The sequence below is a fragment of the Hyperolius riggenbachi genome, chromosome 8, assembly GCF_040937935.1.
Source record: "Hyperolius riggenbachi isolate aHypRig1 chromosome 8, aHypRig1.pri, whole genome shotgun sequence".
NCBI classification, from domain to species: Eukaryota; Metazoa; Chordata; class Amphibia; order Anura; family Hyperoliidae; genus Hyperolius; species Hyperolius riggenbachi.
Genome location: NC_090653.1, coordinates 170,489,403 through 170,514,528, shown reverse-complemented (window position 1 = coordinate 170,514,528; position 25,126 = coordinate 170,489,403). Strand labels below are relative to the sequence as shown.

The 25,126-nt window shown below is 41.3% G+C and overlaps 1 protein-coding gene across 1 annotated transcript in view; it reads left to right on the top strand.

The window, feature by feature from the left end:
- The window catches only part of AR (androgen receptor), a 640,061-nt gene extending 617,955 nt beyond the window's left edge, over positions 1-22,106 (top strand). Inside the window, exons 7-8 of the mRNA XM_068247667.1 lie at positions 8,733-8,890; positions 19,051-22,106. Of these exons, the coding sequence (XP_068103768.1) occupies positions 8,733-8,890; positions 19,051-19,206 (314 nt within the window). The 3' untranslated portion in view covers positions 19,207-22,106. The remainder of the gene's footprint in view (positions 1-8,732; positions 8,891-19,050) is intronic.
- The last annotated feature ends 3,020 nt before the right edge of the window (positions 22,107-25,126 follow it).

The following is a 25,126-nucleotide window of genomic DNA, read 5'->3' as shown; positions in this document are numbered from 1 at the left end:
AAATTGCAATCAGTACCTCTCTTAGCCCCACCCACATGGGAGCCACATAGCACACATCCAGTATCCCCCATAGCCTGCAGCTTGCACCCACATAACCCACACCTAGTACCCCTTATAGCTTGCACCTTGCACCCACATAGCCCACTACCAGCACCCACATTACACCCAGCCCAAAGCCCAAACCCAGCACCTAGATGTCACCCAGTAACCCTCATAGCCAGCACACATGGCACCCAGTATCCCCCATAGCCCACATCCAGCGCCTACATTGCACCCAGTATCCACATAGAACTCTGTACCTACCACAGCTTCACCCACATAACACACAACATCTACCTAGCCTACACTCCGCACCCAATGAACCCAGTACCCTCCACAGACTTCACCCACTACCCACATGGCATCCAGTAACCCCATAGCCCACACCTAGTATCCCGCATAACCTGCACCTGGCACCCACATAGCCCACAACCAGCACTCAGACCCAGTACCCTCCATAGCCTATGCCTAGCACCCACACCCACAATGCCCACAACCAGACCCAGTACCCCTCATAGCTTACACCTAGCACCCACATAGCCTACAAACAGAACCCATATGGCACCCAGTGCCCCGTGTTATCTGTATTTGATCTATAGGAGAGGAGGCATAATATCTGTATTTTATCTATGTGGGAGCAGGATATCTGGATTTGATCTGTGGAGAATATGTTATCTGCATTTGATCTATGGTGGGCATGACATTTGGATTTGACTTGTGGGGGACACATTTGTCCATATGCAATTCACTTTTTTCTCCTTCGTTTTCTACAAATTGATATTTTCAAACCTTGTTAATCAAATGCCCTTTAAACCCCCAGCAAACAAGAACATACACAAAATAGTTTTGATAGTACTTTTTCTACTACTTTTTGTACTTTTGTACTTTTTGTACTTTTTCAATTGCTGAAACATTATTTTAAAAGAGAAGATGAAAAATTATCACCTAGGAGAAAGTTTTGGAGAAAAAGTGCATATGGGCTATTATCTGCAATTGATCTGTGGGGATATGATATCTGCATTGGATCTATGTGTCGCATGATATGTGGATTTGATCTGTGAGGAACATGTTATCTGCATTTCATCCGTGGGAAACATGTTATCTGCATTTAATCAGGGGGGGACATTATCTGCATTTGATATATGGGGGACATGATATGTGAATTTGATCTGGGATGCTTGATAGTTGTATTTTATGTGTGGGGGACATGCTATCTGTATTTGATGTGTGGGGGACATGCTATCTGTATTTGATGTGTGGGGGGCATGATATCTGTATTTGATGTGTGTGGGGTATGAGTTCTGTATTTGATGTGTGAGATACATGATATCTGTATTTGATCTGTGGGGGACATGTTATCTACAGTTGATATCTGTATTTAAATTATAGGGGACATGTTATCTGCAGTGGCATACCTAGGGAATCTGACACCTGGTGATGATTATGTACAGACAATCCCCTCCCTCCCCTCCCCCCCCCCAAAAAAAAGAACAACCAATTTTTTTCAATGGGAAAGTTGACGGGTGGGGGTGCCAAGCGTGTCGCAGCAAATTTGGGGGGATTTTTGGGGAAAAGGAGTCATCGGGATGTGGCTGGAGCTAACTGTTATGAAACTCTGTAGTCTATCCAGTACTGCAGAAGATGTCAGTGCTATATAAATACACAATAATAATATGGTAGGATATTAGATTATGACTATGGTACGTTTAGATTGTGAGCTCCTCTGAGGACAGCCAGAAAATGGGATATACAGGTCCTTCTCAAAAAATTAGCATATTGTGATAAAGTTCATTATTTTCTGTAATGTACTGATAAACATTAGACTTTCATATATTTTAGATTCATTACACACAACTGAAGTAGTTCAAGCCTTTTATTGTTTTAATATTGATGATTTTGGCATACAGCTCATGAAAACCCAAAATTCCTATCTCAGAAAATTAGCATATTTCATTCAACCAATAAAAGAAAAGTGTTTTTAAAACAAAAAAAGTCACCCTTCAAATAATTATGTTCAGTTATGCACTTAATACATGGTCGGGAATCCTTTTGCAGAAATGACTGCTTCAATGCGGCGTGGCATGGAGGCAATCAGCCTGTGGCACTGCTCAGGTGTTATGGAGGCCCAGGATGCTTCGATAGCGGCCTTAAGTTCATCCAGAGTGTTGGGTCTTACGTCTCTCAACTTTCTCTTCACAATATCCCACAGATTCTCTATGGGGTTCAGGTCAGGAGAGTTGGCAGGCCAACTGAGCACAGTAATACCATGGTCAGTAAACCATTTACCAGTGGTTTTGGCACTGTGAGCAGGTGCCAGGTCATGCTGAAAAATGAAATCTTCATCTCCATAAAGCTTTTCAGCAGATGGAAGCATGAAGTGCTCCAAAATCTCCTGATAGCTAGCTGCATTGACCCTGCCCTTGATAAAACACAGTGGACCAACACCAGCAGCTGACATGGCACCCCAGACCATCACTGACTGTGGGTACTTGACACTGGACTTCAGGCATTTTGGCATTTCCCTCTCCCCAGTCTTCCTCCAGACTCTGGCACCTTGATTTCCGAATGACATGCAAAAGTTGCTTTCATCCGAATAAAGTACTTTGGACCACTGAGCAACAGTCCAGTGCTCCTTTCCTGTAGCCAGGTCAGGCACTTCTGCCGCTGTTTCTGGTTCAAAAGTGGCTTGACCTGGGGAATGCGGCACCTGTAGCCCATTTCCTGCACACGCCTGTACACAGTGGCTCTGGATGTTTCTACTCCAGACTCAGTCCACTGCTTCCGCAGGTCCCCCAAGGTCTGGAATCGGTCCTTCTCCACATTCTTCCTCAGGGTCTGGTCACCTCTTCTCGTTGTGCAGCGTTTTCTGCCACACTTTTTCCTTCCCACAGACTTCCCACTGAGGTGCCTTGATACAGCACTCTGGGAACAGCCTATTCTTTCAGAAATGTATTTCTGTGTCTCACCCTCTTGCTTGAGGGTGTCAATGATGGCCTTCTGGACAGCAGTCAGGTTGGCAGTCTTACCCATGATTGCGGTTTTGAGTAATGAACCAGGCTGGGAGTTTTTAAAAGCCTCAGGAATCTTTTGCAGGTGTTTAGAGTTAATTAGTTGATTCAGATGATTAGGTTAATAGCTTGTTTAGAGAACCTTTTCATGATATGCTAATTTTTTGAGATAGGAATTTTGGGTTTTTATGAGCTGTATGCCAAAATCATCAATATTAAAACAATAAAAGGCTTGAACTACTTCAGTTGTGTGTAATGAATCTAAAATACTATATGAAAGTCTAATGTTTATCAGTACATTACAGAAAATAATGAACTTTATCACAACATGCTAATTTTTTGAGAAGGACCTGTACATAAGAGGGGGATGCATGGGAATGGGGGGGGGGGGGGTAATAAAGAGGTTGAGGCATAAGACAGAGAACCTGGTGGGAGAAGAGAAATGTCAGGAAGACCTCTCACTGGGACTGCAGACATCACCAGTGCTGTTTGGCAGGGACACGTTGTTCAAAGAAGCCACTAATGCTGGGCATACACGGTGAGGTAATGCGCCGGTATCGAGCCAGTGGCTCGATGCCGGCGCGTCACCGCTTATCCGTGCGGATCGATTCCCGCTCGTCCCCGCGGGTGCTTCCTTATCAGCGCTTCGTTTTCTGCATTGTCCGCCCACGGGGATCGAGCGTGGTATCAATCATCCGCGGTGACCGGACACGTCGGATATTATCAATCGAGCCATCAACGGCTCGATTGATAAGAACTATCGTGCCGTGTATGCCCAGCATAAGATTTGAAAAGAGGAACGGGTCATGGAGTTATGCTGGGCATACATGGCGCGATAGTCCGCACGAGCGGTGGCGCGCCGGCATCGGCCCGCTGGCTCTATTCCGGCACATTATCTCACCGTGTATGCCTAGCATAAGACAACATGGTGGGAGGGGTTACTGGGAAAAGAAATAAGATTACCTGCCATTAGGCTAATCTAAATTGCCTAGAGCTTGCTTCTCTGCTCACTACAGAAGTTGGTTGTCAGCACCTGTATCACTGGCTTCTGCAACAGCTGACGGCCCTGCATTATTGATTAATTACTCTGATCAGGATAAATAAATACATAGTCCAGGGCACTCTGGTATTACAGCAGCCAGTGCACATGGCTACTAATCATAGTCAACTTCTGAAGCACTAAACACATCCTGCCACCTCTCCTTGCTAATGTCCCAGGTGCAGCTCAACAATCATTTTCTCTACTCACCCTGCTGCTCTGCTCAGTCACTCTGTGCAGGCTGTGTGTAGAGAGCAAGGAAACACATTTCCCAAGGACAGGAAGGGGGAGGGGTACTACACCTAGTGCAGGAAGTAGTACAGTCCCATGCACTACCTGCTGCTATTTTAACGAATGTTGCCTGATCTATGAAAAAAGGTCCCAGGTGGCAGAACACAGTGGCTGAGCACCACAGTGGCACCCCTAGCCATGGCCACACCCGGTGCTGTGAGCTCCTGCAGCCCTAAGGTAGGTACACCACTGGGTATCTGCATTTGGTGTATGTGTGTGTGCGCGTATATTTATCAAGGTGCATTAGGGTGTGTATGCGCATGGGGGGAGGGACACCACAGGTTTTCTGAGGTGACAAAAGGACCAAAAACAGCCCTGTCTTGTATTCAGTATCAGAAATCTTTTATTGTAGGGTATATGTCTTCTTGCCTTAGTGTCTTTCACCTCTTCTAATTTTCTATAGTAGATCTCCACCTCTTCAAGGTTGTCTACCTCTGGCCTCTGGTGCCAATACAAAGTATCTGTAGTCAGGTACCCAGAGGGTGAATTTGGTGCCTGATGCAACACTAGTAACGATGAGCTACAGAAATGACAAATTAGATACTACATAGGGAACTAATTGAGGAGCCAATCATCTATTTTGTACATGAGTGACTAAAAATAGCGGCCGTATACTAGCTAAGGCTTTGGCCAATAGACTTAATAAATGCATCCTTGACATTATATGCCCAGACCAATCCGGGTTTATGCCAGGGAAGGGCACAGACATCAATCTCAGAAGACTTCATACAAACCTTGTTGCCAACCATGATAATGGGGGGGATAGGGTGATCGCCTCCCTGGATAATGAAAAGGCGTTTGACTCGGTGGAATGGGGGTACCTCTGGGAAGTGATGGCCAGATTTGGCATTGGCGCCAACTTTATTAAGATGACCCGGCTTCTTTATAAGAACCCTATAGCAAAATTACGCATTAACAACAAGATTACACAAGCCTTTAGCTTGTCCAGGGGTACCCCCTTTCACCGAGTCTGTTTGCCTTGGCTATTGAGCCACTGGCGATCATGATCAGGTCTTCTGGTGATGTTCGTGGGCTCAAGTTGGATAGGTTGGAAGAAAAAATCTCCCTTTATGCAGATGACATTCTTCTATATTTAGAGGACTCAGGCCCGTCTCTAAATGCTGCCTTGGCTATTATCGACTTCTTTGGAAAATGGTCAGGCCTTCAAACAAACAAAACAAAATCAATCCTCTTTCCATTAGATCATGAACTCTCCTTTTACGCTAACTCTGGCCTGACCCTGCATTGGTCCAATAAATTCACTTACCTGGGTATTATAATTCAAAAAGACCTTGGCAAATTCTTGGGTAATAACTTTCTTCCCATAATTAAAAAAGTCAAAGATAAATGTATAATATGGCAGGAGCTACCCCTGACCCTTATTGGGAGAGTCAACGCAATAAAAATGATGCTACTACCCAAATTTACATATGTTTTCCGCAACTCCCCAGTATGGATCCCCAGAAAACACTTTATAGAGATAAATAAAATTATTTCACCATTTATATGGTCCAACAAACTCCCACGCATGTCACTTAAAATCCTAGAACTACCAACTGATGAGGGAGGGCTGGCTATGCCTAACCTCTTTTATTACTACTTGGCGTCCGCGTTGGTCAGTGTGCGGTGGTGGTTCTCACGCAATGAACTTAACCCGGCGGTGGTGGTAGAAGCAGCCATCATGGGCTCTTACGAAGCCCTTCTAAACCTACCTTTTAGAGGACCAACCTCTTCCCCAAAAATTACTACTGTCATGAAAACTCCTATTAAAGCATGGCAATACCTTCATCGCAAACTAGCAACTCCTGGTAGGTGGTCCCCCTATACTCCACTATGGGGCAATCCAATTCTTTCTCAATTCTCCACTATTCCGGACCCAGCAATTTGGGCTTACTATGGTATCAAAACACTAAAGGACATTGCCCCTGGTGGAACTCTGCTTTCCTTCTCTGAACTTAAATTAATAAATCATCTCCCTAACTACATGCGTTTTCGATATTATCAACTATCACTTGCAGCCAGGGCCCAGTTTGGTGGAAGCAGAATCTTACTCGAATCTGATCCAGTGGAATTGCTACTTATCACAGAACACCTTGATAAACCACTCTCGGCTATTTATGCAGAACTTATTATTCAGATGGGTCAGAATACAGACAAACCCCATAGACAATGGGAACAGGACCTGGGGGAAATAGAGGATGAGGAATGGGGAGAGGTGATGACTAGGGGTGCCTCGGTGTTGATCTCGTCCAGGGATAGGCTAATCCAACTGAAATTCCTACACAGAATATATTACACACCGGTAAGACTACATAAAATAAACACCTCACACTCCATACTGTGTACTAGATGCCACTCCACAGAAGGAAGTTTTATACACATGTTTTGGTCATGCCCGGCACTGGCCAGATACTGGGACCAAATAGAGAAAACCATTAGCAGCGTGTTGGACCTCCCGTTTATACTGGAACCAAGAATGGTAATGCTGGGCATTTTCACCAAAGGTAGCTATAATAAGTATAAAATAGCAATGATTTACTCCTTATGTCATGTTGCTAAGAAAGTAATTCTGACCCACTGGAGTCAATCGGTTATACCCACCAAGACTGAATGGATCAATATGGTTAATAAAATGCTCCCATTATGTAAGATGACATACAAAAGTAGGAACTGTCCTAATAAATTTGACAATATTTGGTCTAGATGGTGTGACAAATACTGTAAGAATGTGCTAACTGAAATCTAGATAGGTATACTGGAAGAAAGTAGTAACAGAATACCAAGGGTTAAGATACGGTGCAGATCCTAAACTAAACACAGCAAATAATAATTGCTATGAATCCCCCATAATAGGGAGGGTTCGAGGAGCCTGGCTCGATTGGTGGCTGGATCTGAGACCAGAATTGGAGGGGTGAAGCTGGTGGGCTGGGGGGTGCATGTCCTCGACGTCCTCTACCACTGCTGATTTTATCATGATAAGAAACTCCATTTCTGAAAAAGAAACGCTCCACAATACAGAAATATGCAAAATAAGCGGTTTAATGAGGGTCACAATGAAGAAGAATATAAACATAATGTAATGCTTTATTCTGATACTGTTATAAATACAATCTGAGTCATGATAGATATTTATGAATAGATAATAGGATACACCTTCTCTTCTTCCTTCTTTTCTTCCCCGCGACTCTCTCCGCGGGTGATCTGCTTCTCTCTCTTGTGGTCTTGCTACCCTGAAGCAACGACCTAATGTAAGTTGCTGAAGATGTGATGGGATCCTTGGTCCCACATAAGGTTATGTTAATATGTAACTGCTTGTTTTTCAATGTTGTCAACAAAATTAAAATTTTCAATAAAAATTTACCTGTTAAAAAAAAAAAATAGCGGCCGTTTCAGTGCCGGGGGGTGTTAGTGTTAAGCCTGGTACACACATTGCAATCTCCCATGGGTCAAATAGATAATTTCTGACAGGTCCGATCTGATTTCGATCGTTTTTCTGATCGATTTACATACAAGTGATCAGAAAAACTATCAGAAATCTGATCGGATCTATCAGAAATTATCTATCGACACATCTATCTGATGGGAAATTGCATGATGTGTACCAGGCATTAGGCACTTAGAAGAGTGTTAGTGATAGACTTTAGGTGTGGTGGCTTTCTTTAGGCACCACAAGTGAGGGTTCAAGTTAGAATCTGTGCCATATAAGTGCATAGTAAAAAATAGGTAATGTAAATTACTTATATATTATTATTTTTTTGCAAACTCAGCACCCTTCCGGGGTTATAGCCTGACTGGTTTTAAGGAATGCTTGAACCCAAGCTCCTCATTTCAGGCATTGTTTGCATCATAGTTTGAGAATTCCTCTATTTGTTGTATATTACCATAGTAAGGTGCCCATAAAAAGGAAATATAAATAATTATAAAGCAACACCGCTTACAAATTTAGGTTCTCATAACAATGTTATGTATAATTAACCCATATCCATTTATACCACCCACCCCGCACCTTTGTAATTCCCCATCTAACCAATAAACATACAACATACATACCATCACATTCATACCCCAAGTAGGCTAGCTTGATCGATGCCCAGAAAAGCTAAGTGCGTAACTTATATTTTTAATAGTCCCACCACCTGGTGCCCAACTCGGGTGGCACTCGAACATGAACACTGTAGGTGATAGTAACAGTTCACTTCTTGCAGGTTATACACAGTTGCTCTTGTTCTTGTCCCAAATCTGTAGATATACTAGCTGTGAGACTTGGATCAGGTTGGGGAAACGTACAAGACAAACAGAATTGCTATGCTATTTTAATTACTTTTTAATGTAAAATATGCACCATTTGTTTACAGTTCCTGTGGAAGGTCTGAAAGATCAGAAGTACTTTGATGAGCTGCGGATGAACTACATTAAAGAACTAGACCGTGTAATTTCCTGCAAGAGAAGCAACCCAGCTTCCAGCTCACGACGATTTTTCCAACTTACCAAACTCTTGGATTCGGTACAGCCGGTGAGACAAAGCTTTACACATCAAAGCACTTTTCTCCACAAAATCACATTTACCTTTTTCAGATGCATCAATACAACAAGTTTGTTAAAAATATGATGCACCCTAGCAGCATAAACAAATAAATAACTATTGCCATTACTTCAACTGTAAGCAGTGCATAGCATGCAGCAATGTAGGAACACACTGGCCATCTTAGATATTGCTCTTGTGTTGTCATATTGGAATTTATTTTCAGTTCTCAACAGAGCTATCAATCTCCGGGCATGCTGCAAACATGACCTTCAATGCAGTTTCATGCCTTTTTTTTGGCATGACAGTGGGTTAGTGTCATAAGGAAAGTCATGCATCATGTAAGTGCAAATGATTTACAAAATGTCAGGCCTGCACCTGCCACTGGTCTGGTGAACATGTACACACTACATATGGTCTTGCTCTGTGTAAGCAAGAGTCATGTCTAAACTCAGCCTCTCTGTTTTTCTAAAGACCAGAACCTCCTTAAAGCGGACCCAAACCAAACATTTTTTTAATTCAAAATTTAGTTGCACCACTCTGACACATACAAAGATAAATAAACACCCCTTTAAGCGTAGAGCATTTCAGTGTATACTGTTCACCCTTCTCTTTTCATAACTAGGATTATGCAGGTGGGCAGCAATTACTTCTGAGCTTAGTAGGAGGTTGTAGATCATGGGTGTGTTTGTCATCAGTTACCCTCCCTCACAGGGGCATCGTCTATGTGAAATCTCACACAAGCTGAGATCACCTCCCCTGTGACATCATCAGTAGCAGCCTGTGTTTTGTTTTTGTTTTTTATCTCCTCCACCAGTTTGCCGGAAAAATCCCGGCAATTTGAAAGGAAAAGAAGGGTTCCTCCAATAAATGTAAAATATTTTATATTTGTCATCATGCAGCTGAAAAAAGGCTGCTTTTTATAATTATAATTTAGAAAATAGATTTTATTTCTGAAATCTTGTATTTTTAATTTAGGTCCACTTGAACATTTCAGAAAAACTAAATTGCAGTGAAATGAAATGAACATAGATTAGTGCTGCACCGGTCTTTTTGCAACTTAATATAATTTTAAAAAATCTTTTCATTTCAATCTGCACCAGAATATCACCTTCCTGTTCCTGTCAAAAGCACTGTAGAATGCCTGCGTTTTATGTGCATGAAACAAAATAATCTGGTTTGCCATTAAACTTTCCAATATAGAGAGGCTAACTGAAAACATTCTATTTTTCTAAAGAAAAAAAAATAGAATAGACCCTGCATTAAAGAGGAAAAGAGTTAAAGAGGTAGATAAAACGTTTTAAATTAAGAAATATAGAAAAAAGAAGCTATGTGAAGAAAAGAAAATTGTGAAAACAGAGACAGCGTTAGAAACGAGAAATGAAATATTACCTAGTTATGTTTAAAGCTGGCGAACATAAGTGGAGGTAGACAAAAAGAACAACCCAGGAGCTGAACATGAGTCCAGTTGCTGTTGCTTCAGTTCTTTAGATAAAAGTAGTAAATCTGGATATACTCACACTGTTCTGGGGGTGGTGAAGGTCAGTCACTCTCTTAATTGCACCACGTGGAATCTAATATATATACATACAGTACAGACCAAAAGTTTGGACACACCTCTCATTCAAAGAGTTTTCTTTATTTTCATCACACTGAAGGCATCCAAACTATGAATTAACCTCCTTAGCGGTAACCTCATGCTACACACGGGGTAGCCACCGCGGAGGAGCACATGGCCCCAGGACTTTAAAAAAAAATGGTGCCATACCCTTTAGCTAGCGGTTCGCTAGCTAAGCATATACACAAAGTTGCTCCGGTCACCGGCGATCGCCCGCAATAGCTTCCGCTATGCGTACCCCCCAGCGTTCCCACACTGGCGCAGCCGCCCAATCGGCTCCAGGCTTCACGATGATGGCGATCGGGATTGCGGCTGACGTCGATGATGTCATGACGTCATCTCTGATTGTCGCCATAGCAACGCCGGAAGCCGATCGGGAAACTGTGCTTTCCGCGGGATCGTGGCGAGGTATGTATAGCCGGAGGCGATCGGTGGGCATGGGGGGGACCGGAGCAACGTTTAGCATATGCTTAGCTAGCGAAATGCTAGCTAAAGCATTTAGAAAATTTTTGGGGGGCAAGAAACCTCCTGGCGGACGCAGCCTCAGAAACTGCGTGCCGCCAAGGGGGTTAACACATGTGGAAGTATAGTACATAACCAAAAAGTGTGAAACAACTGAAAATATGTCACATTGTAGGTTCTTCAAAGTAGCCACCTTTTTTCTTTGATTACTGCTTGGCACACTCTTGGCATTCTCTTGATGAGCTTTAAGAGGTAGTCACCTGAAATGGTCTTCCAGCAGTCTTGAAGGAGTTCCCAGAGATGCTTAGCACTTGTTGGCCCTTTTGCCTTCATTCTGCGGTCCAGCTCACCCCAAACCATCTCGATTGGGTTCAAGTCTGGTGACTGTGGAGGCCATGTCATCTGGCACAGCACCCCATCACTCTCCTTGCTGGTCAAATAGCCCTTACACAGCCTGGAGGTGTGTTTGGGGTCATTGTCCTGTTGAAAAATAAATGATGGTCCAACTAAACACAAACTGGATGGAATAGCGTGCCACTGCAAGATGCTGTGGTAGCCATGCTGGTTCAGTATGCCTTTAATTTTGAATAAATCCCCAACAGTGTCACCAGCAAAGCACCATCACACCTCCTCCTCCTCCATGCTTCACAGTGGGAACCAGGCATGTAGAGACCATCGGTTCACCTTTTCTGCGTCGCACAAAGACACGGTGGTTGGAACCAAAAATCTCAAATTTGGACTCATCAGACCAAAGCACAGATTTCCAGATAAGGAGGGGGTCATTTACCTCCTATCCAGTGCATGTAACAGACAAGAAAAAAACAAATTCACAGTTGGTTTCAAATTACACATACCAGCTTCGTCAGATAAACATCTACAATAAATGGATGATGAGGTTTTTAAAAAGCAGCACCATCTGTCTTTGCACTTTTAATTCATTTACTTTCTGGCATTTGCCTTATTAACCACTTCACCAAAGCAATTTTCACACATCACGCTTCTTCCATTCATTCACTTATAACTTTATCACCACTTATGACACCGAAATTATCTATTCATTGAAACTTATTTTGAATGTTGATTCTCATTTTTGATGCTGAGACTTCTTGAGTCTCTGTGGATCCATGCTGCTTTTTAAAAACACCAACATTACATTCACTTATTTTAGACTTTTACTTGAGTAACCTAGTGTTGTCTGGCACAACACATCATTAGAGATGTAGCGAATGGTTCGCCGGCGAACGGTTCCAGGCGAACTTTGGGGGTTCGCGTTCGCCTGGATCAAGCAGACTTTTGTGGAAGTTCGATTCGCCCCATAATGCACTATGAGGGTCAACTTTGACCCTCTGCATCACAGTCAGCAGGCACATTGTAGCCATTCAGGCTACACTACGCCCTTGAGCCCCACCCCCCCCTTATATAAGGCAGGTTTGCCGGCCATTACACTCATGTGCCTGCTAGAGACAGACTAGAGACAACTGCTGATTAGTTAGGCTCTTGGTCTTGGCTTGCTCCTGGCTGATTGTTATTGCTAAAATAGCACCCCTCTACAGCTCTTTTGAGAGATAATGTTTTCCAGATGTGTTTTTTTTTTGTGTGTGTTGCTCACTGAATTATACAGCCCTATCTGTTGCAGCTGGACCTTGGTAATTGTTATTACTGTGCCAGCCAGGCCCTGCCTAACTATCTATACTGGGACACCTACCTATGCCTACCTAACTACTGGGGCACCTACTTACCTATACGGGGACACCTACCTACCTATCTATACTAGAGGACCTACCTATGCCTACCTACCTATACTGGGACTCCTACCTATGCCTTTCTACCCCTACTTGGGACTCCTACCTATGCCTAGTTAACTACTGGGACACCTACCTATGCCTACCTACCTATACTGGGACTCCTACCTATGCATAACTAACTACTGGGACACCTACCTATGCCTACCTACCTATACTGGGACTCCTACCTATGCCTACCTACCTATACTGGGACTCCTACCTATGCCTAGTTAACTCCTGGGACACCTACCTATGCCTACCTACATACAAGAAGATAATAAGGTCGTTGCTTCATTGTGGACAGACCAAATTTGATCAGCTGGACAGTCACTGTTGTTCTATTATTGAGCTACAACAGCCCGGCGACCATATGAAAACCGCCAAGGCCTACACTCTCGCCACGGTGCGCACCAGTCCAGCACGGCCGTCACTACGCAAACAGCTGTGTGCGGTGCGTTACACAGTTAGTTTGGTGCGTCAGTGTGAAGCAGCACTCTAATTACACTCCCTGATTGATGTATACACATGCAAGATGTTTGAAAGCACTTTAGGCCTGCAATTTAGCATTCAATGTGATTTCTGCCCTTAAAACGCTGCTTTGCGTCACATCCAGATTTTTCCCCGGGACTTTGGGCATGTATCCCACTCCGCCATGCCCCCCTCCAGGTATTAGACCCCTTGAAACATGTTTTCCATCACTTTTGTGGCCAGCATAAATTTTTCTATTTTTCAAAGTTTGCATCCCCATTGAACTCTATTGCGGTTCGCCAACTTTTCCGCGAACCGAACCTTCCGCAAAGGTTCGCGAACGGGGTTTGCGAACCGAAAATCGGAGGTTCGCGACATCTCTACACATCATACATAAAATCTTCAAAACTTTCCCTGGTTTGTTCCAACTACTGGATAAGAGGGTAAATTACCTCCTCCTAACCTTACCAAGTCACTTGAGATACTGTGGCTCCTCTTCTTACAGTATTACCACATAAGTGGATGTAAAAACATAAAGTATGTGAGCCAGAAGTGACATTTTTCATGTTAGTAAAAGTGTGATAAATGTAGCTTTAAAACCTAGATTAAAATGTGATCTAAGAAAGAAGTGTTAAAGTGAAACACGTACATGTGAATAGTTGATTAATTTTGTGTTAGTACTGAATCAACATAAAGATTATTTATGATTTGATAGAGAAAGGGGAAAATTGTGACAATCACCAGTTTAAAAAAATAAAAAAGTAGAGTACATGTAACAAAAACAGAGAGAATGTAAATAAAAACACAAGAATCACACTAAGAAGTCCCCAAAAGACTATTAGGTCCAGCGCTGCGTAATATGTTGGCGCTGCTAATAGCCAGTTGCAGTCAATTGTAGCAGGCACCCCTGAAGTAAAAGGTGATGTAATAATGCCATTTACTGCCTTGCTTTTTTGGATTACAGGACAGGCCTACTTATCTGCTCATAGGTTCTCTGAGGTACTTTGCATTTGGCCATGAAACATGTCAGGATTTGTCTATTTTATTTCTCAGCTATCTGTATAGACGGGTAAGGGGGATGGGACAAAAAGACAGAAGAGAGTGCGCTCAAGTGTGTAGTGTTGAAACCTGGCAAGCTTGTTGGGGAATTATCTCACCTTTATCCGTTGCATACTAGCCCATTTGGGTTTAGCCAATGGCAGCATGTTAGTCCCTCTTAGAGTCGGGGACTCAAGCTGTAAGGCTCCTTTCCAGGCTCTCCTGTCATTGTTGCAGAAACGGCTGAGACATGACCACCCACTGATTCACAGAAACGGCTGAGACATGGCCACCCACTGATTAGCAGAAATGGCTGAGACATGGCCACCCACCGATTAGCAGAAACGGCTGAGACATGGTCACCCACCGATTAGCAGAAACGGCTGAGACATGGTCACCCACTGATTAGCAGAAACGGCTGAGACATGGCCACTCACTGATTTGCAGAAACAACTGAGACATGGTCACCCACCGATTAGCATAAACGGCTGAGACATGGCCACCGATTTAGCAGCGCTGCTTCATGGGGCCACTGGCATTTCGCTCTCCTTTGTCTTTTTGTCCCATCCCACTTACCCATCTATACAGATCGAACAGACCACTAACTAGTGGTAACAGAGAGCAGCACCGTCATCCTGAACACCACTTTGACTTCCACCAAACCCAGAATGTTCCTCCTGTTACTACACGAGTAGGAAAACCCACTCTACCAGCCTATTTCTCAGCTAGTCAGTTACTTTCTTCTTCAAATTTGGGACACCTGTAATGCCCTTTGCCTTCTAGGACTCAATAATGTGCTAATGCTTAATTGCTCATTGTAGGCCAGTATGTGTTCTATATGTGGTTTCTCATAAGGTCTTTGTTTTGTCAAAGCTTCTTTATAATTGTAGAATTTTCGATTGCATTGATACCGATGGTCTAAAGTAATTTTAGATCTTAATAAATAAAAAATTGTTTAGCATTTCATTGACCATCTCTACTGGCTAGTTTGTTTTGCGATGCTGAAAATGCTAGAGGGTCCAGGTAGAGCATTGTATGAGTGGGACTCCGTTCACTTTGCATCCCTAGGATCAGGGCAGTTTTTAGGTTTAATAACTATCAGGGTGGGCATGAAAAAATATTCTCCCTCCCCCCATGGAAACCCCTAACAAACATTTATTCACAACCAGATCAGAATTAGGAAGCCATGTGCCTTCAGATATTAGAATTAGGTAGCGGTATTCCTCTAGATATGACAATGGTGTAGTTTTGACTGAGATGTAAGTAAGTGCAAGTGTAAAATGACTGTCTTAGTCGGTTTCATTGCCTAGGCACCCACAGGCTGATTGGTTTGCTGCTCTTCCTGCTCACTACATGTAGGTGTTTCGTTTGCAAGACATTTGAGTTCATGTAGAGTTGGCTTTCTTCTCATCCAACTTTTATGTGATTACACTGAGTCTTTGTGCCGGAGCACGCAGACCCAGAATTAAGTGAGAATGACAGATGTGAAATAGTTCCCCCATGAGCCCTCAAGTAGAATGCTGATCATGTTCCAATTTACCTTGGTGATCCAAAATTAGGTAATATTTTCTCCTCAGATTCCAGAATTATGACGCTTTGTGCCCTCCAGGTATTGGTATTAGAAACTATGAGGATGATTTACTAAAGAACATTAATCTTAACTTGTGCAGATAGCGCACATTAAGATTACTGGTATTTATACAATTTATGTAATGCGCTATATACATGCACCACTTAAGTTGCATGTTTCTCAACCAGCGTAAGTGGTGCATGTACATAACGCATTACACAATTTGCATATGTCAATAGGTAAATTGCATACATTCCTGTAATCTTAACATACGCACATTAAAGAAAACCCTGTCTGAGTCAAACCCTGGAACAAGCATATGGCTAATCCAGTAAAACCTGAGTCTGCGGAGTCAGAGTACCAGATCAGCATATGCTTGTTCAGGGTCTAAGGCTAAACGTGTTAGAGACACAGGATCAGGGGGACTGTCAGGCAACTGGTATTATTTAAAATAAAATACATAAGGAAGCCTCCACATCCCTCTTACCTCGGGTTTCCTTTTTTTTTAACAATTCAATTTTATTAAATTTACAAGAATACACATACAAACAAGTACACCCAGGTGCTTCAAGGAACAACTGATGCAAGAAAAGGAAATAACTTTGTCGATACAGTGTATAAATAGATAAGCAAGTATACATTATAATAACAGTAGCATTAGTCATCTTGAGCAGTAAAAAAATAACCTCGGGTTTCCTTTAAGAATAACATCCTTTAGTGCATCAACCCCATTTTGTCCCCCAGATGTCAGAATTAGGTAACCATGTTTCCCCATGGTTTTATTTCATGTTTAAACATTTACAAGTTAACTTGTTCAGGCAGTAAAAGAAAAAAAGTAACACAGCCTAGTTATTAATATTTGGCATTATACATACACATATTTACAGTATCTCATCATACCACGTCGGGTACACTTTAACTATTCATTTATATCTGCTTATCAGACCTAATTTAAAATAAATATCTTCTTATCTATAAATCGTATGAATTAGCTCCCCATATCTGTTTATCTCATGAATTACTTCTCCTTATCTATTTTTCTCATGGTAGCTCTTCTTAAAGAGACACTGAAAAAAAAATATGATATAATGAATTGGTTGTGTACTATGAATAATTACTAGAAGATTAGCAGCAAAGAAAATATTCTCATATTTTTATTTTCAGGTATATAGTGTGTTTTCTAACATTGCATCATTCTCTAATATGTGCAGATTACACAACACTCAGCATTCAAAAGTATTCTTTCAGAGCAGTCTGTGAACTAATGACCTCTCCTCTGGCAGATAAAAAGAAAACTGTTCACTTACAGTTGAGATTATAAAAGTCATAAAACAGCCCTCTCCACGACTTTGAAAGTCGTAGAGATTAATGGCTTTTTTGTATAGAGATAACAACTGGAGTTTCTTAACTCTTCCTGTACTGGAAACAATTACACTTATGTATCTGTTCTTAATGTTTTATTTCTTAGCTGTGCTACACATACAAATCATAATATCATAATTTTTTTTTCGCTTCAGTGTCTCTTTAAGCCTTGTTGACTAAAATTTGTTTGAAACATTTAATTAACACGAGATATTGCTTTATCACACAACAATTGGAATACATGTTTCGCCAAATGACGTTAAACGACAACGCCCAGTGACCAATATCAGGTATTCCAGTTGGCAGATCAGTTCTGACTACTATTGGACAGATATTGTGCAGGTCGTACAGCATAATCTTTAGAATCTTTGGAATAGTGGTGAATAATATTGTTTTTGACAGGTCGTTTGAGCGACGTCACTTGTTTGAATGCGCCAACTTAAATTTAGTGTGTGTACCTTTAGAGTTGAAACAAAATGTAAGATTACATAATTCAAGAGAAAAGTTTTGTAAATTAACCCCTTTCTGATCCATTGGCTAGCTACTGTGTTTTAAATATAGTTAGGCATGTTATGGAATACATTCAGCAGTATAAAAGTTGTTCCAAATTATAAATACATGATTTATTGCTTGAGCAAGGGAGAGTGACACAGGGTATTTCTCTTACATACCAAATAGTAACTCACACAGTTGACACCTCTGGTAACATTTGGAAGAGGGATCTCACCATAAGGAAAGGGTTATAAATTCTCGCCTTCTCATATTCCTAGTTGTTTCTTTACACAACATGCTTACATAACCTGGAGGTTCTATAAGGTATGTTTAAATAGCATCTCATTAGACAAAATAGACTGCTGCTATTGGCATTAAAGGAAAGGTTCAGGGAAACCTGTAAAAAAATAAAAATCCCTATCCACTTACCTGGGGCTTCCTCCAGCCCGTGGCAGGCAGGAGGTGCCCTCGCCGCCGCTCCAGAGGCTTCCGGTCGTCAGCGCGCCCGCGTGGGACGCAGAAGAGCCCGTCCTTGGAGCGCAGAAGAGCCCAACCTGGCAGCCGGCCTGGCCAGGTCGGGTCGGCCACCGAAGACGACCGGAAGCCTCTGGAGCGGCGGCGAGGGCACCTCCTGCCTGCCACGGGCTGGAGGAAGCCCCAGGTAAGTGGATAGGGATTTTTATTTTTTTACAGGTTTCCCTGAACCTTCCCTTTAAGACATTTGTCATTTTGTGCTTAGAATATGAACATATAGCAGAATACTTATTTAGTAGTCCAGTTTAACCTCCCTGGCGGTAAGCCCGAGCTGAGCTCTGGCTATGCCCCGCAGGGGGAGATCTCAGCCCCTGGTGGGGCGATTTGTGTGCTGTAAATTGCTGTGCGCGCAGCCAGCACTTTGCTAGCCGCGCGCACAGCTTGATCGCCGCCGCTCTGCGGCGATCGGCCGCACGCAGCGGCTGAAGAGGGCCCCCCGCCAGAGCCCTGCGCTGCCCGGATCAATGAGTTCCGGGCAGCGCTATGGGCTGGATCGGGTGTGCCTGACGTCAGGACGTCGGCTGACGTCCATGACGTCATCCCGATCGTCGCCATGGCGACAGGAGAAGCCAAACAGGGGAACGCGTTATATACGCGTTCCCCTGTTTGCTATAGATACCGGCGACGATCGGACTAGAGGCCCACATGCGCCCTCTAGTGGTGTTTCATGTAGCTACCACTCTGGTAGCTTTACATGAAACTAAAAAAAAAAATTTTAAAAAAGGATTTTTTTAATTAGGAAAAAAAAAATTAACCGCCAAGGAGGTTAAAATGCATCTGTTATACTTAATAATTATTTCCCTTCTTTTTTCTTTTTTTTTAGATTGCCCGGGAACTGCACCAGTTTACATTTGACCTATTTGTAAAGGCACAGATGGTGAGCGTGGATTTTCCCGAAATGATGTCTGAAATAATTTCTGTCCAAGTCCCCAAGATCCTGTCTGGCAAAGTCAAGCCCCTCTACTTCCACAATTTATGAAAGGCCTCTGTCGGCTATTTCCCTTACCCCTGCAGTGTGCCTTAAGGGTCACCGTGTATAGATATGCAAAATGGACTCCACCTCCAGCCTTCACTGTGTCATGTCAGAAAGGCATGAGCACTACAAGGATGTGTTTGCATGTAGGACAGTTGTCATGCAAACAACATGCTATATGTGTGCCATATCATTGACCCACAACTACAGCAGGACACACCTGGATATCGCCATGGTTTTATTAGTCGACTGCAGAGCTTGTATTGCTTCTGATGTACATGAACTTGAAAATGGGAATTTCTGGGGAAATATGATAAACACAAATGTCTTTTGGTCTATATAAATACCTTCATTTTTCTTCTATGGCGGTTTATACAACATTATATACACAAAATAATCGGCAGTGCAGGGGATACTATTAAAACATCAGAAAGTAGGTGTGTTTTTTTTTTTTTTTTTTTTTTTAAGAACTCTGTTGTTAAATCATATATTCTCCTGACTGGAAACTCTGGGCAAAATGGCAAGGACTCCTTTATTCTTGCCTGTTACTTTAAACCGATTCAATGCTGATCATGTGCTCTTGTTTACCAGCCAGGAGATGTCAGGTGGCATCACAAGCCAAAAGGGAGATTGAGTACTCACAGTTTGCATTGAAACTATTTCTTGCTTAAAAGAGCCTCTGGCTGAGAACCAAAGCTGTACTTGTAATGCAGATTTTTTTTGTGCTGAGTCTGTTGGGGAAGGGGATAAGAAATGGGAAGTATTGGAATGACCTCCCATAGCTGCCTTATGGATAAAATCAGCTCTACTATTATAGCAGATCATTTATACATGAGTGCATGTGCTGATACAGCTTGACTAGAAAATATACTATTGACATAAAAGCTGTGTTTTATTTTTTCTGCAGATTATATGTATTAAATATATGCTTATCCAATTATGCTAGCATTACCAACACTTACTGTTCATCATTGAGAACATGTATATTGCCACAGAATACATCATAATATTTAGATCCATTATATGACAAGTATTTTGCAAACCTTTTTTTAATCTGTTTTATAGTATCTTTTTAGTATCTTATCTTGCTTTCTCACTAGCACTAACTGTTAGTGAGGCTTTTCATCAGTCCTTTCTGTCAGCCCCAGTATGACTAATTAGCTAAAAGTGTATTTTTTTCCCCAAAAACATTAGTTCACTTCATATAGTCAGGTTTAGGGGAAAATAAGATGTCCATGACTCGGACTACAGGATGGAGTATGTTTTATCCAATCTTTTATATCCCTTATTACTGGTATATCTGACAGCTAAAACAAACGCATACGTTAAGGTAACAACACCCAAGGTATATATTTATGTATATATACTGTATATTAAAGACTGGCAACAATTATATTTCAGAATAAGGACCTCGTGGTCATCAGCTCAACATAGAATATATTTATGCACACAATCTGACCAATTTTAGTTATTTTGTAGGGAATTTATTTTATGTTTTAGATTATTTGTTATTTAATATATTTGGGTAGTATTGTCCCCCATCAACATCTCATAGAGCACGCAAACTTGCATTACATGTCTGCATGGTCATTGCATGTGTCTGCATGGCCAGGGCAGTTTTATGGGACGAAATGACTAGAGCTAAAAGAATAGCTTCCATCCATTGACTCTCGTACATAGCTGATATTGCAAGTGCAGCTTGGCAGAGTCATAATCTTCATTATGACCTGATATATTTTTGATGGTTTTTGATGAGGCTTTGCTCCATAATTTTGTAAGTTACAAAATCTCTCTTAGAGGCTCACATATCAGACCCGATCCAGCTTCAGCTGCTTAGGTGATGCATGCTCATCACATCAGTAGTTTCACTTGGAATCAGAAGCTGTAGTTGTTAGATGTTTTCGGTCTGTGGGTACATTAAGCACTCATAAATGTGAGAGATGGAAAAATACTATTTAGTACATTTAGTTACCTTTTTTACATTTTTTTTTACCTGTGACTTTGTTTGCTGTGCATTCTTTATACTTTTAGGTTTATTGAATCATCGTTTTCTCATTCTTTTTACGATATGTCAACCTTGCTGTGTACTTGTGACTGCTGACACATTTTCACATTAGTAGATTGTAGATCAGCAGCTTGTAGGTGTATGATGCAGAATTGCAACTGAAACCAAGTTGTTTGCAGCTCATGTAAATGCAGTGAAATCTTATGATTTTTCCCTGTTTATTCCTGACCATGAGACACATGAATAAGAGAAAAGTATAGGTACAGATTCAAGCAAGGTAAATGACAATATTCATTTTAATACTTAAATATAAAATATGTTTAAAGAGGCACTTAAGTCACACACAAAAAATGAGTTTTACTCACCTGGGGGTTCCCTCTGCCCCCTGCAGAATCACTCGCGTTCCCAGCCTGTCGGGTCCTGCCGGCGAAACCGGAAGTGGTCGCCAGCGGGGACGGGAGGATCGGAGAGACACGGCGAGGGCACCGATCAGCTGCAGGGGGCTGAGGGAAGCCCCAGGTGAGTAAAACTCATTTTTGTTTGTGACTTAAAGCGGAATATAACCATGCACTTCAACTTTGCTCTAAAACATTATTTACAGTATATTATATGCAACCACCTTTTTTTTTACTAGACCAGCATTGGAAGGGTTACACAGAGCTTTAAAGTTCCTGGACAGAACTGCAGACGCATCCAAAGCTGACATAGATACATTTTGTTTACATAAATGTATCTAGGTGTGGCATGTGACTCACTCTCTCTGACTGAGAAGGAGCTGGAGGACAGCCAAAGATTGTGTAACATTTATCACTTGTTACATTCTATTTAGTTAAATGTATCTATCTGAACTTCTGCATATCTCTCCAGGGAACTTTAAACCTTTGTGTTTAACCCTTCCAATGCTGGTCTAGTAAAAAAAAAAATTGCTGGTTGCATATAATATGCTGTAAATAATGTTTTAGAGCAAAGTTGAAATTCCGCTTTAAGGTTCACTTTAAGTAAGGGTGCATGGGTTGAACTGATGACTGTACTTTCTAACTTGGAAAGTTGTAATTTTCACTGCAGCTCCATACCCTTAGCCATCACCTCTTACTCTTATACCCTACTGGTTTGATATAAGTGGTCCAGGTGTGGAAGGGTACATAAATATGACCCTGCTTTTATTGCTCATGCGGTTTCCATTGGTTCATTCACAGAGATTTTGTGAGTCTTAGGACTTTTAAGCGTATTTTATATTCAAATGAGAAAGATGGAAGTATATAAAGTTCCATTATCATATCAGACAAAAGGGTTTGCCATTGTTGTGCCTTTATTATTTGCTGTTCTTTTGCATATATGAGCATTTTACCAGCATAGGTACAGAAATGAGAATCTTCAAATAAACGTATGCATACTCTTACTCTGCTATACTGCAATGAAAACTGAAATGCAATCACTTTTTGAATTATAGTCACTCCAGAAGCCTTTAGGTGCATACTTTTTGGAAAACCCAGTGAGCCCCCAGAGCTCTGCCTCCCCCTCCAGCCTCCAGCACTTCATTATGAATCATTGAGGCTGAGCATTGAAGGACCAATAACAAGCTGCACGAGGCAAAATGGAGTGTTTTAATAAATAATTGCAGTGTAGTACAGTAAGGGCTTAATTCACTAAACTGTGATAACTCATATCACGGCCGCACTAGCGTTTTCGCGGTTTAGTGAATCAAGCCCTAAGAGTGAAAATGAGTTAATAAGTAAGGTACAAAGTGAATAGCAAACAAAAAATAATGACTTATTGAAAAAGTACTATAGTTTAAAAAAAAAGCTATATTTGTGTGAGAAATATCTGAATCAATAGATGGAAAATTATAGATTTGTATATGTGTTTTAGAGACAAACTGTTGATTGAATTTAGAATAACACTAGATACATCACCAAAAAAAGGGTGGCTGTTCTAATTACTATTGTTGTATTTAGTTGTTAAATTTGCACTATAATAATATAATAATGGGCATTTTTTGGACATTTTGAGCCAGAAAGTAAAAAGAAAGTATTTATTTTCATAAAAAAAAAGAATTGGGTACAATATAGAGCACTTTAAGCCATCCAGATCCATTTATTAGTTAATAAGGCTAACTTTATAAGCTTTACCTAAATAGGGAATTATTACATTTGGAAATTAGATGTTAACATGTTCTACTATTGGCAATGTTTTGCTAGGCATCTATTGTGTTTTGCCCTAGTGTTGCAGCCAAACTGTTTAAGATGACATTTGCACAGACAATGGATATCCACAGAAGACACAACAGGTTACTTGTTCAGTAAGAACAGATAAGAACATTGCAGTTAGAGATGTCTGTGGTATGTGTAAGCTATTCATTAATAAGATTCACTTATAGGTCAAGGGAAGTACCAGCTACCAGAGCTGAAGACGTGACTTGTTACTTATGCTCACTGAATACAAAGCTTTAATACGATAATGAAATGCAAGACTTTTTTACTTTCTCTCCAGATAAACATCTGTACCAGCAGCCATCAATTTGTAGAATGTGCACATGAGTTGATATTTCTATTACAGGTGACAGCACCATCTAAAGCACGTATAATCAAAGACCTAAGACTGTTATAATCTAACACTGATCTTCATTACGCATTATTAAATTTAATAGAGGTGGGCAATCATATTTTTATTGCACTAAAACACTTATGAAATGCAACCAAAAGGTAGAACTACAGTATGCTAGATTTTAGTGACAAAGTAACTTTTTCTAAATCTGTTACTAAAGTTCACTTTCTGACAGTTTTAAAGAGAAACTCCGATCAAAAATTGAACTTTATCCCAATCAATAGCTGATACCCCCTTTTACATGAGAAATCTATTCCTTTTCAAAAACAGACCATCAGGGGGCACCGTATGACTGATATTGTGGTGAAACCCCTCCCACAAGAAACCCCTCCCACAAGAAAAGTTCGAACTTTTTTGGGCAGTTTCCTGTCTGTGAACCTTGTTGCATTGTGGGAAATAGCTGTTACAGCTGTTTCTAACTGCCAAAAACCATGCAGCAGCTACATCACCTGCTAACACTAAAATGTTCACTGGAGTTCCTATTTAGGCCCGGCTCACTAGAGCAGTTTCAGCCGCGATTTCCACTTTTAAGGAATTTCCAGCAATTTCCAAAGAGCTAGGCCATTAAGATTATCCCACAGGAGGTGTTGTGAGTTGCCTAAATCACAACCATAGTGCCAGCAACATTTTCAGGGCAATTTCATTCAGGGAATGCAAGTTCAAAAATCTCATTTCCTGAAATTGCTAAAGAAATCATTCTTTGTTTACTGCAAAAGTTTCTATTGAAAATGTTAGCATTTTTATTAACAATTTTTGATCCATGTATGCTCCTTGACTCCTCATTCTTCCTCTATGCATATGCTGTACATATGATCCTGTCTGTGCATTCTACCGCAGGGTCATATGTTTGTCATTTTTGTTTCATTGCGGTGGGATGTGGCAGGAGCATTGCATCCCACTGTAACGCGAAAAATAGGTTTAAAACCGGCCTTAGGCCTCTTGCACACTGCAAGCAATTCAGATTCAGATTCCGCTTTTTAATCGGTTTTTACTTCCGATTCAGATTCAGATTTGCAGTTTGCTCCTTGCACACTGCAAATCGGAATCGGATGTAAAAACTGTTTAAAAAGCGGAATCGGAGTCGGTTGCAGTGTGCAAGAGGCCTTAAGATGTGTATTTTATGGTGTAGCAGGGGAAAATTTGCATACAATGAGGCCCTATAGCCGAATCATTATAAGAGCCCATGCTTTTTACCTCCACAATACAAAAACTGGTTCCCTTCTGAAAGATAGTTAACATTCTTATAAACTAATATATTTTAGTGCAAATGACAGAAACAGCAGAATAGTACTTATTCTTAGTTTACACATCATTTTT